The following is a 13,416-nucleotide window of genomic DNA, read 5'->3' on the forward strand; positions in this document are numbered from 1 at the left end:
TGTTTGTTTACTTGTCTCACTACTGCATTAGTGTAGTAAAAAATGGAAATAAGATGTAATAAACTAATGTACTGAAAGTTGCAAGATGCACAAAAAGTTGAAAGCATAATTATTGGCATACTGAGCTCTCCAGCAGTAGTGGTGTACTACAAAGAGAAAAGAAAAGAAAGGAGTTTCTGCTTGAGGACAGAATCAAGTTACTAGAACACTTAAAATGTATTTTGAGACTGCTTGAGCTGTGCTTGTTAATTGACCAATTAAAAGGTCAGACTGTGCCCTAACATCAAATTGATTTCAAATAGAAAGTGGTTATTAAGGCTGAAAGCACAAAAAAAGCTCCTCTAAACCAGTCAGCTGAATATCCTAAGGAAGTATCTGAGAATTTTGGCTTTTCTGAAATCACATATTTAAGACATAACGAAGGCTGAACATGCATTTTGGGAAGATGGATATGTACCAGTGAAGTAAGGGTTGTATTTTCAAAAAAGCTGCACCACTGCCCCAAAATGATGAGACAGTCCAAAAATTAATACCAGCTTGTCTCCTGATGGTTAAGTCTTTAACTCCAGTCTGGGCAAAGATAATACATTTTTTTTCTGCTAAATTTAATATAGCCCCCACAAAACCAATATTTAGTAACCTCCAATTAAGAGAAAATTATTAGGGCTTTACTTGATGTGGAGACAGGATTTCATAGTGTGCAGTCTGAAATGTTCTACTGATTTGAGGAAGATTGCATCCATCTCTTTTCCACGCTACAAATCCACACACACACACTCTATGCTGTACATAAAGGCTCAGGTAATTGAACAAAGTAGCTGAAGAAAGTAGATTCCTTAAAAATCCTCAATGACACTTTCATTCAGTATTTGTTTAAAAATACTTGTGAAATGAACAACTATTTTTTATTAATAAATTATTATAGACCATAGGAGTAGTTAATGTGTTTTTAAAATATTGCCTAGTATCTCTTCTAAAAACACATAGGCTTCCTTAAGCTGACGTAGGGCTTTGTGACCATCAAAAGGGGGAGCCTTGCCACTGCTTTCCTGTAGACTAGTCGTTCTGAGGCCACGTAAGGGTCAGATTTGCTCACTTCTCCTGAAATACCATCGTTGCCTTCACCAGGAAAGGGCAGGACTGCCTTGTGTAGCTGCAGAGCAATCATAGGTCACATCTGAGTCAACATGCTTTATAGATGCTATTTGCTGTAGGCACTAAATGATTTTAAAATGATATTCACGTGGACTTTATAGTAAAATCCACAGAGGAAATACAGAGGAAAAACAAAGTCATACTGGCTGTTGAGCTGTCAGTGCTCTTAACAAGGAGCAATGTGGTTACTAAAGCAATTGGTTATTTGGGCGGGAAGAGGGAGAGAGTGCGATCAAGTGCAGAAACTGTGCTTATAAGAATAATGCTGTTAGTCCCCAGGAACATAGTTCAAAGGCCTGTGTATTTTCTGCAATAAATATAAATCAGTTTCCATCTTCTTCTTGTGCACGTACCTGCCAGTTTAAAATACAATGCTTTTATTTGCTTTCTCATCTATAAAAAAGATGTTTACCTTTTTTTTGTTTTGATTTCAAATAAAATTTATTCCAAGCATAGAAACTTTATGCCAGACTGCTCTTGATGTTTCTGTGTATGAATTAGCCATATAGCCTTATAATAGGGTATCTGTAATGAAAATTCTTAGGTTCAAATGTTATCTTTAATGACATTATTTTAATGGAGTGCTTGCTCTATTGAATGTATGTATTTCAAATTTTTGTGATTAATTGAACTGCTGAAGGCTTCTGATTTTTTAGCTCAAAGTTTACACAAGTGCGCAGTCTTTTGATGTACTTGTATCAGCATTGTTCTCTAACTTCTCCTTCTGTTGCCTTGGCTGACAGATGTATTTAGAGAAAGCAGTTGTATTTGTTTATTATGAATCAGATACTTATGTAAAGGTATCTCATTTTAGGATAGACTGTCCTCTGCTAATTAGGTGCATGTATTACAGTTAAATATGTCTTTCCTTAGCACTCTAGGTAAGCATTTTCACAATTTCCTGTCATAGTGGCCTTCTACTGAAATCTACTGTTTGATATATTCCAAGATTACTTTTGTTTTGGTGGGCTCTGGTTTGACTGATAGCTTATAGTCACGCTATTATTGACTTAATGATACCACCTCTTTTTCCATCCATTGGTTTTAAATCGTGAGTCACTAGTTCACTGAAGAATCTTGAGCATAAACTGGCACTTTGTATCGTTGCTTTCAAGTCGTATTTCTGTTGCACCAGTTCTCAAGGTCATCCTGTTCTTCACTTGCGATGCCCTGTTTCTGTATTGACTTCCAATATAGAATTGCCTTCCAGTTTTGTCATCGACAAAAGTAATTAAAGCAGTCTGTTTTCTGTGCCAAGACCATTAATGGAAATATCAAATAGCAGTCTCGAGACTGATTCACAAGGATCCTCACTAGTAAATTCTCTGTGTGCTAGGAGCTTTACTTTTTCAAAGTAACTCATTGTTGCCTTCTCTTTTGTCAGCTCTTTATCTGTGTTACAGTTGAAATACTATAATCTGTCTTTTCTGTCTTAACTGATGCAAGAATCATTTATTTTAGACCAGTGACTAGATTATTCTTACTCCCTTTATAATTCAAAAAGATCATTCTTAAGCCTTCTTTGCTCACTTTTCTGTTTTTTGACTACAGAATCTTTTTATTTTCACTGCAACATCTTGGTGAGATGACCATTGCAATTCATATCTTTGTGCTTAAGTTTCTTACCTCTAAGATGCAGCTGACAGCTGATATTCTCATTATTCTGTTTCCTCTTGTCAAGATGTAAAGTGCTTCAGGATATCCAGCTACGTTTGAAACTTTAACTCGTGCTCTGCATGGAGCACAACCTCCAAATAGTCTTTGCATCATGGACGTGAAGTTGCAGGCTTTACACACAAGTTTTGACATCCTCAGTTCAATTGTTTTCAGTAACAGCTGCCCTAAATGTTTCGGAGCCAGTTTGTTGGAATTTATGAACCTCCTTACATACTAGCTAATGAAAACTATTACACTCAAGAATGTCAGGATTCAAACACTGTTCACTTGTACCCAGTGTGGCTAGGAATTTTTCTTTTCCATGATGATATCATTTGCTGATAGTTTGTCCTTCTAAAAACATCAGAAATCTTTAACCATATCTAAACATGATTTGCTTCAGTAGATACCTATCATCATCCTAATACAATATCACAAAAAATTGTTCCAGTCAGATTTAGTTAACCTGTTGTGTGTATGTTGTTAGCTTGTATTTTAGCTGTACAACCCTATTATGTCTGTTAGGGTTTTTAGTTTTGTCGTACCATGAGCTGGATGAGAAGTGATCATTTTTTCCTTTAAAAAGAATGAACAGAGCTTTGAAGATTATTTTGAGGGGTTAAAAATGTGTTTTATACTTCCTTCATATATTTATGTGTGCCTGTGTATTTATTTTATATATACATGTGCTTCTATGTATGCTTGTGTGTGTGCGTACATATTTATTATACATATGTTTATAAAAAGAGAGAGAAAATTACCATTTTATCGAAAACACCTAATTAGAATTTCAGTCCATTTCAGATGCATCTTTTTCTGCATTGGATTTTTCAAGTGCTTCTTCAAAACACATCCAGCATGAGAAGCTTCCTGAACTCCTTAAATCTTGTTTCACTGTGGTGCAGGTTCTTCCAAACAATGTATGGTAGCAAAATGTATGTGTGGCAGAAGTGGTAGCAGTTGTGGTGACCCTTGTAAAGCTACACACTTGTTTCCTCAGAGAGAAAGGAGTTTTTTCCAGGAGCGGTGATTGGTTGCATCCTTTTAACACTTGGTAAATAATACTAGTTGATGTCCTACCAAATTTACTCCCTTATAAAGTGATCAATTACATGAATGGGAAACTATTCAGACAGACTGAATAGACTTGGTTATTAGGGTAGTTAGGTTCACAGAAATAAATGTATGTAGGAAAGTGCATCCACTACTAGTCTTTTTTCTAACTTTGAATGCTGTTTCTTCACACAGATTACAGGTGAACAAAACTGTGTTAACATTATCATTTTAATTTTAAAGCATCATTAATATTGAAAGGAATCCTCTATTATGCCTTGTCATCCCAGAAGTAAAGTTTCTGAGAAGATCTATTTCAATGCTGAGATTTCAGTTTTTTCCTTTTTCATAAGCTTTGAGGAAGGTTGGTCTGGAAGAAAAGGAAGCAGAGCAGATAAGAGATACTTTTTTTTTTTTTTTTTTCCCTCCAAGTTGTTGGAAGTCCTTGGAAATATTTTTTCCCTAGGTTACACAGTTTATAAATCCATAAATGCAGTGGTCCAAAGAAAAGATGCAGGAACTGTTATACGATATTCGTGTCACTAAAAAAAAAAAACCTTTTATATTTATTTTTGTTGCTTTGAAGTAGAAATTCAAGTACAATGCATTGCCTAGGCATTTGCAATTGGAAAAGGCAAAACTACACATTGGGTATTTAACTCGTGACCACGCACAGGCTGTACATACATGTTATGGCATGTGGAGCTCTGACTCATCAGCTGACGTGTGCATTGCAGGGCAAGAGCAGGTTGGATACCACATGTGCTACTGGAAGAGAGGCGTGCCTGATGATTAGCTCGTGTGTACAGTATATTTAATGCAGATAATCGCTTCAGAAAAACACCATTTCATAGGAAAAGTGACACTATGGTCATGAAGGTGACATAGGTATGGTGTATAATGCGTTGGAACGTCTTGCCTTTTATGCCTTTTGACTGCCGGCATTTCAAGGAGGTGTCATGGACAGTCTTGCCGTCAGTGTGTCTGCAAGCGCCAGCTCCCCGCGCCTGGCCTGTGTACTGTGAAGTAGCTGCAGTGTGCGTTAAGCCTGCGAGGAGTAACAGGATTGCTGTGTTTGTAACAGGATTTATCTAAGTGTGTGCCCTTATCGGGCTGCGTTTTACAGTGTATTGTGGACCTTATGAAGGCACCCTTAATCCATCAGAAAATGAGAGACACATAGCAGTTCTATCAGGAGTGTAAGAGTAGCAGAAAGAAATAGGTATACTTTGCTTCACCAAGTAGCAGTCATCCCCAGAGGGTGTGCCACAAGAACAAGGCATCTTGTGAGAGTGGCCTTAGCACGCCGTGGCAGCCGCAGGTTGGGCACCTCGAGAATGGAGGGCACCATGGGCCCAGCAGCTGCTCAGGCTGATCCCAGCCACCGGGGGCTATTTAGGGATTTTAATTTTAATTTGGAGGGGGAAAAGGTGCCAGGTATCAGTAGTTCAAGAAATTGTGCTATGTTTTGGGTCAGTAGCTTAAGTTCCAAAATACTATATAAATACTATATATAAACTATTATTGATGTTAAGACAAATTTGACATTAAATTGCAGGGAGTCCTTTCTGTTCTTCACAGTAGGTGCCTGACTGTGCCACGTTTTGATAATCCACTGAGTTTATTACAAACAAAGTCAAAGTCCGCATATTTATGTTGCAGTGGTTATGCCTTCTTAAGATGCTTATATGGTCTTAATAAGGATCTAGTAGCTAGAACAGTACTTTAATGCTAGTTTCTGTGAATTATCTGAAGGAAAATATAGTCTGGGTTTTGCTTTGTGTGAAATCCTGGCGCCATAGAGTAGAGAAGCTTCATCCGGAAGAATTACCTGGTTCTGAGAATCTGCATGAAGATATGAGAGTAGCATAGCTATAGATCAGGTAGCATTAATGTCACACAATAAGTGTTTGCAGATAAAAATACTAAGCTGGCTGTCAATATTCCCTGAACAGAAAGTCCTTCAAGACCCCATCAGATTTGGATTAGCATCTTGGGAAAGACGTGATCTAGTGTCCACGTGTTTCACTCTGCCATAGGCTCAATCACTGCTCATCACATCAGCATTCCCTTTCCTCCAAAGACTCAACTGTTAGCTTATGTCACAGAAAAGTCATTTCTTAACATGGAGATTGTCACAACAGTCTAAAACCTGAGATAAAACAATATATTTTTCTCAAAAGAAAATATCTCCAATTATTAATATACTCAACTTCTCTATGAAATAGATCTACTTCCTACCATGATCGAACTGGATATTTTTATCACTGAGCTAGTCTGAACTGTTGAAATACACAAATATAGGCCCAGTTCTGTAGCTACAACTACCTGGTGAAATCCAGCAGACTGTGGCAGGTTCCAGTTTCAGGGGTAGTGTCATTGCTTGTGAGCAAGGTGCTCAAATGTTTGAGGAAGATCTCATTTTTATTCATTCTGCTGCATAATTCTGTTGAAATGAACACTGTATCTCAAAATTAACTTCAGCATTATAAAGATCAGACAAATTAGACTGCGAGGTGATTCTTCTCCCCGCCCTCCTTCCCCAAAATAAGGGAGAAGATGGGGGAGAAAGGATTAAGTGCATACAGGCGTGTATATTCACATACAAGTATGTGGAATGAGATGCATCACCTAAAGGGAGAATATTTTTAGAAAGCACATGGTTCATTAGCAGAAATGCAGTGCTAATAAAAAGAGGAATTGAGGTGTTTCTGTTACAAAGGTAGTCTCTTCCTGAGAATTTAGGATAGGTTTAACACTTGCCAGATTTGTACAAAGAACTCTTCTGCTTCCAACGTGCACTTTTTTTCTCTTTATACTTTGCATACCTCATTGCAAACATTTCAGTGAACGATCAAAAGAAGAAGGACGCTCTCTATCTTGTAAACTGTGTGGTGTCAGTGTCAGTAGATCACGATCTACTGGTTGGATATGTAATGCCTTTAAAATAACCTGTCATGGGGCGAAGGGCTAAGATCAATACAAGTATCAAAGTGCAAACCTTTTGGAAATGCCATGTGCCTGTTGATGTTCAGCGTGTAGGGAATGCATGACAGATACAACAGGTATTTATCAAGGTGGCTGCATCATGTGGTATTCTAGCAATATGTGCACTTCACAGTAAACTTGACATAAGAAAATTGTAGTTTTGTGAAGATAGTGCACCATTCTTCCAGCTATCATTGATCAGTATCTAGAGGTGCCTAATTGCTGCTTCTAAGATATAGAGTCCCATAAATAATGAAAATAAATATACTTTAGGCAAGCCTACAGAGATATTTCTGTTCTTGTTCAAAATGTTTTGTGTGTACTGACATTTTAATTTGTTCTAGATTGTTTCAGGTTTTCAAATTAATACAAAGCATAATGTTTAATAAAAACTAACTAAGCAAAGCTGTGAAAAAAAAGAGTAACTTTTAGCCCAGTATCAAGCCTGTGTAGACAGGGCAGATACAAAGATGTTGTTTAGGAAGCAGAGGATGTACCAGTTGCATTGTTTTAGAAACCTTCAATCCAAACCTTTCTGCAAAGAAATTGCATAGACTCTTACATGGCACTGTATAAATTTTATCTTACGTTTTGCTGCCATAGTGCACATCTTTCATCCAGCTTGAGTGACTGGAGTCCAGCGATGCAGCCAGCCTATGACTCAGGTCATACATCCTCCTCACATATGGGTGCTGTACTCCTTCAAGGAAAAATTAGAGTCAGTCGTTCTGTGAGCAAGATGTAATCTGCAGGCTGCTATTTAAATCATACTAGTCTGGAGTCCTTTTCTGACTGTAGAAGTGGGTGCAACTCCTGCCATCTAGTAGGCACAAGAGAATGAAATTAGAAATGAAAGATGGTATAATATATCAATCAAAAGGAAAGAGAATCACATACAGAACTGTTAAGAATAGAGATTATGGAAAGCCTTTACATTATACATCAATTAAAAGGAGGATTTTAGTGCATTAGAAATTATTTTTAAAGACTTAGGTCTTTAAAAATCTACTGAAGTTTGATGCAATTTGACCTGGGAGTTGTTTGAGGATCTTGAGGATTGAGATCCAAGTTCATACTTTTTTTTTTATAATCCATAAAATATGAACCAAAACCATGGCATGTTGATATTTATGTTCTATTGCTGTTATGTTGTACGTATAATCCATTCAGCGCTGGCCTCGTTTTTTCTGAAAGTGCTTTGTACTACAAATTGCAAGCAAAAGAGTAAGAGAATCCAAACCATGCCTGTCCTCTGTGGGGTTGAACAGGGCTAATTTTATTGAGGCTTTTCCCCTGGGTTAGTCTTTCCCATCTACTGCGGAGATAGTGTTTACTTTTCTACGTTTGCGCTGTAATGTGTAGTTGTTGCGTATCAGTTTGTGCCGAAGGAGAAACCGGGATGTTTGAGTATAGCTGATCAAGTGTAAGCTGCTATTTCAGATGGGTTATGTACCTTTGAACTGTTTACATAACCCTGTATGTGTGTCACATTTTAAGACCGAATTTAAAAAATCTATTCTGAAATTCATAGGCTTTTGTAGACTTCGGTTACGTAAGACTCTTCCTCTGAGACAATTTTAGAGGAATTGAAAAATTGCCACCACATTCCTGAGGGCAAAGTGTTGATCTTTTCAGTGTGTCCAATATAGGATGTTATTTGAGAAGTAAAATGATTAGCTTCACCATGTTCCAAATTAAAGCTTTGCAGCATTTAATAGGTTCTTCATACTACATTTACTAATAGTTTTTCTAATTCTTTCCATACACTTTTCAGCTTTACTAACCCTACTGGTTGTGAGATAAAGGCAATGCTGGCCTCAGCTTCAACACCTCTGGGATGCTGAAATGCCGTGGATATATAAATAAACCAATGGGTTTGTAGCGGAGCTATTAGTATCTTTAAGGACTATGCTGCTATGTTGGGATTGTATTTTATTCAGTATTGCCCTTCCTCAGCCTGAGATCACCTTTTGCCCTGGGGGGAGGATCCTTAGCTGACTTCCAGAGCCTGCATTAAACCGCTTTCTGTCAACAAAAGAAGTGCAAGTGGGATTTAGGATGAGGATTGGTCTGTGATGCTGCAGGGGGCCAAGTGCTGAAAGTCCAGCTGATATTTTGTAATTTAGAGCTGAGATAAATGTAGCTGACTAACGTACAGAATTTATAAACTCTTGGTACAAATTAGCATTTCTGCCAAGTAGAAACATTACTGTGAAATGAAAGACCATTTCTTAAGATGCAGAGGATGTTCATGTGACACAGACAGAAGATTTTCATTATTTTTCTATGTGAGTAGTGGCATTTTATAGAGCATATTTTTGTAAGCCATTCCTCATGTAACTTGAAGTGAGTGTGCAGTAGCAGGCAAATGTGCTACAGTTAATGATTCAGTCACATCTCACATATACTAATGAATATTTTGTATGAATGCCAGTTGATTTGAAGCTGCTGAGAAATCAGAAAGTGTCTATAACCTTAAAGCTGATGAGATGGTCGGAAAAATTTCAGATACATATGGGATTCTTTATCTTTTCGGGTACAGTGTATTAACTAGTCAATGAGAGGCTTGAAGAAGCAATAATTCATATGTTACTAACGTATATACGAGCAGCAAATGATCATATTTTTATCTAAATTTTTAAAGTAATTTGCTGTTCTTGTTTGCTTGGAAAAAAGTTAACCTCAAATTTCTGGAATGGAATGGAAACAGAAGTCTGTTAATGTAATGATGTAACTTGAATGACATGAAATTCTAAGGGAACTGTCTATTGAATGACATGAAATTCTAAGGGAACTGTCTAAGTTGACCATTACAGACAAATCTATTTAGTACTGCAGATCACTCCATTTAACTTTTTATGGAATGAATGGGATGAATATAATTACATGAAAATTACTACTAAAATAGTACGTGTTTTTCAACTACTGTATGGGCAGGCTTTTAAGTAGACATAGCTGTCTTTTACTCATTTTGAACAATGATGTACAAGTCCTAAAGATTTTAGTACCAAAAAAAGACTTCATCGAACATTCTGTATCATTCTATACCAGCTTCATCTTTGTAACAGGATGCTTACATGATTACCATTTGGATTCAAAGTTCTCAAGAAAACCTGAAAGCTCAAATTTTAAAATGCGGAACAGTGACTGTGGCATCCCATTCCCCTTTTCTAGACTCCTTTAGTGATTGCTCTACATTTCAAAATGTTTGTATGGATTTCCAGATTTTCTCAGGAATTTCTAGTGCAGTGTAAGACTGATTTTCATAGAGTACGTTTTTCATACTTCTGAAAATGAGGTCCATTGAAAAACACCGAACCATTTCACCTAATAAATATGTTTTAATTACCGTCCTCTGATATTTAGAAAGAACGTCTATACATTTACTTCAAGAGGTTTGATTGGTTTTCAGCACTTAAAAGAAAATTTCCACTTACAGAGTGTCCTTTGGCTAGGACATGAATAGTCAGAGAAATTCCAGCTATGTATACAAGAACACTTTCCTGAGAAGTTTTACAGGTAAAAGTCATATATGCAGTAAGCAAGCAGAGTAGAATATGTTTGTGACTTCAGAATAGCTAAATACCTGAATATCTATTAATGTGACATTCTTACTGGTGTTTTGCAGTAAGTTGTCTCTCAGAATTTTGCTACAGTAGATAAAATATGAACAGAAAAGATAGTTGAAATATACATGTTTTTGATTAATGTTGATTGTTTGAGTTTTCTCTGAAGCAGGTTGTAAGCACCAAGTTCAATTGGATGCATCAGTTGAGAAGCTTAGTGCTGTGTATGCCATGGACAGGTGGCTGAGGCAGGTGATTGCTTAAATATTCTGGATTGTGAGGCATCTGCACAAGCAGATCCCAGATGAGCTAGATCTGACTGGGAGTATGGGTAGTCCTTTTGGCTCTAGCTGTCATTTATTAGTTCATCACAATGTTACAGAAGACAGTTTGACAAGAGGTGGAATAATGGATATCTTATGTTGGTTTTTAACATACTAGAATTATAAAGCTTTAAATCGCAGTAGAGTGAGACTGATGCATATAGCCTAGTCCATAGAGCTATTTTGTTCTATATCACAAAATTTTGAAATCTGACTGAAATCAGTGCAACTGACAGTCTCATCTCAGTAGAGCTAGCTGGGAGACTGCCGCAGGGACATGGACATTGGAGACCTTGTCTGATGCTGTTCAGCAGTTCTTGTCAGGAACTAAACATAGTGTTCGTGCAGCTCTAATAGTGGTGTTATTACTTAATTGAGTCTGCTGCTTCTTTACAAAGAGAGAAAGAAAATGGGGGTTTTTTTAGGAGCTCACTGATGTCAACTTCAGAAACTTTGATTTTTGTCTTGGCACGGAACTTTGAGAACAACTATGCCATTTGAAATTGCATAACTCCTCTTCTCTTTTTAGTCATTCTTGGATCTTGTTGTTTTTATTGTTTTCCAGACTGGAGCAAACGTATTGAATACAAACCTGGCTCTGGCAGCATACCTTTGTTTCCCAGCATTCATCTAGAAACATGTGATGGACCAGTTTCTTCGATACGTACCACCATTGAATTGCAGACCAATTACATTGGAAAGGGCTGTGATCGTGAGACATACTCAGAAAAATCTCTGCAGAAGCTATGTGGTATGGCTTTCAGTTGATACCGTATTTTTCCAGATAGAGTACCAGTTCTCTGTGGTCTGTAAGCGCATAATACATGGATTTTGCACAGCTAGATCATAGTGGGTTGTAGTTACGAAAATGAACGTAGCGATGGTATTTGACTAGTGCTCTGTTCTTGTTTTACATTTGTTTTCGCTTCTGTCATTCCTTCTTCCTGCTTAATTTCCTTTTTTTTTTTTCTTTTGATCTTCCCCATTTTTTTCTCTTTTTCTTCATTCCACCTCTTTCTCACTCTTTCTTCCTTTCGTTACTACTAATTATTCTGGTGGTATGTGGAGATTTCAGATAATGGGCACCTTGCCCTGGATGCTGTACAAAATAACACCAGCATATTAGGAAGACCGTAACATTTGATGAGACTTGAATCTTCATATTCTGTTTCAGTCTTCCTGGCTAAGCTTTCTGTTCTGCTGATAAATACTGTGCCAGAGTTGAAACAAACAAAAAATAAAGGAATGTTGGAACGTTTGTGACTGTCATTTGAACAGATATTAAAGAACACTAGAATTTCAAAAACTGATATTCCGGGGGGGGGGGCATTTCGTAATTATTTTATTCCCCTTTCCCGCCTACTAATAAGTTGATTTAAAAGATAAAAATTCATTTTCAGAGGGAAATCAAATACCTTTTCGTGACTTTGTGTATGATTGTTGCAAAAGTATGACTACAGATTAAGCCATGTTTATTTTGCCTCTTGAGATTTACTTTCTCTTTTCCTCCTCCCAAATCCTGTCGTCTTAAAGTTCTCATACAAAATACTGATGGTATGGTTTCTTGTCTTTTCCAAAATGTTTCTTTCCCTGGCTCCTATTTACACTGAAATGGCAGATATGCTCCAGGCAATACTTTTCCATTTGAATGTATGGCTTTGGAGTTGTTGTGCTGTTACTGTGTGTGTGTTTACTATTTGACTTACACAACAGAGCGGCAGAGATCAATACACTAATCTTCAAGGAAAAAAATTGTAAATGAATATTTGACCAAATTATGAAAAATGGAAAGCTAATTCCCAGGGAAAAATAGCTTACAGTTAAGATTTTATAAATACATACCAATTACCTGCAGATGTTAGGGAAAGTAAGGTAAAGGTAAGCGCGTATAGTAGAGTTCTCATAAAATCTGAATAATTTTCAACCCCAAAATTGCATACTTAAAGTCACACAAAAAAACCCCCAAATTTTAGTCATGTATCTCCATCCAGCTGACAGGCATTCTCAAAAAGAGGTCTGACAGTGCCATTGTGCTAATTGCAGGCAGTATTTGGGCAGATGATAGTGTCTAGCAATATTGTTGAACTAACAGTTTTTATTCAGCACATCCATGAAGAACAGAATATAAAGCGCTTGAGGAAACAGATAAGGGTGAAGAATGTGTATGTAAATGGGAGGGAAAAGTCTAACGGATGCAAAAAAATTTTTTGTCCAGGGGTTCCATATGTTAGTAGAGCAGTATAAGCAGGGTAGAAAACAGTAGTAGGACTTGATACAAAGGTCATAAATGACACAGAGCTGTACATCAGAATTGCATCTGGGCTGGTTTACACTGTGGTGTTCAGTATTTAATGCCATCCTTATGTTAGAGAGATTAAGTTATTTCTGAAAGTGGTTTTCTCCCAGAAATGGTCTTACTGTATCATAATGGTTGGAGGAATAAATTCCTTCAAAGGAAGAAAACCCTGCCTTTTTATTACCAGTGTAACATTATGTGATTATAGATAGTGCAGAACTGGGTGATCACAGACTCTCAATAATCACTTGTGCCACCTGAAACACGGGATTCTCTCTCTGTAATTAAGGACCCAGTTCATAATCACATGCTCATTTCTTAATTTATCAATTGGAAATCCAGAGAATTCAGATATATTAAAGCTCATTTTTTTTATAAG

General features: G+C 37.0%; 1 protein-coding gene across 1 annotated transcript in view; it reads left to right on the forward strand.

Moving 5' to 3' along the window:
- CLSTN2 (calsyntenin 2) overlaps window positions 1–13,416 on the forward strand; it is a 422,996-nt gene that overhangs the window by 345,152 nt on the left and 64,428 nt on the right. The window contains exon 8 of the mRNA XM_085298685.1: window positions 11,307–11,492. Within this exon, the coding sequence (XP_085154811.1) occupies window positions 11,307–11,492 (186 nt within the window). The remainder of the gene's footprint in view (window positions 1–11,306; window positions 11,493–13,416) is intronic.

This window comes from Rhea americana, unplaced genomic scaffold (genome assembly GCF_003343005.1).
Source record: "Rhea americana isolate MKP2758 unplaced genomic scaffold, rheAme1 scaffold_14, whole genome shotgun sequence".
Lineage (NCBI taxonomy): Eukaryota > Metazoa > Chordata > Aves > Rheiformes > Rheidae > Rhea > Rhea americana.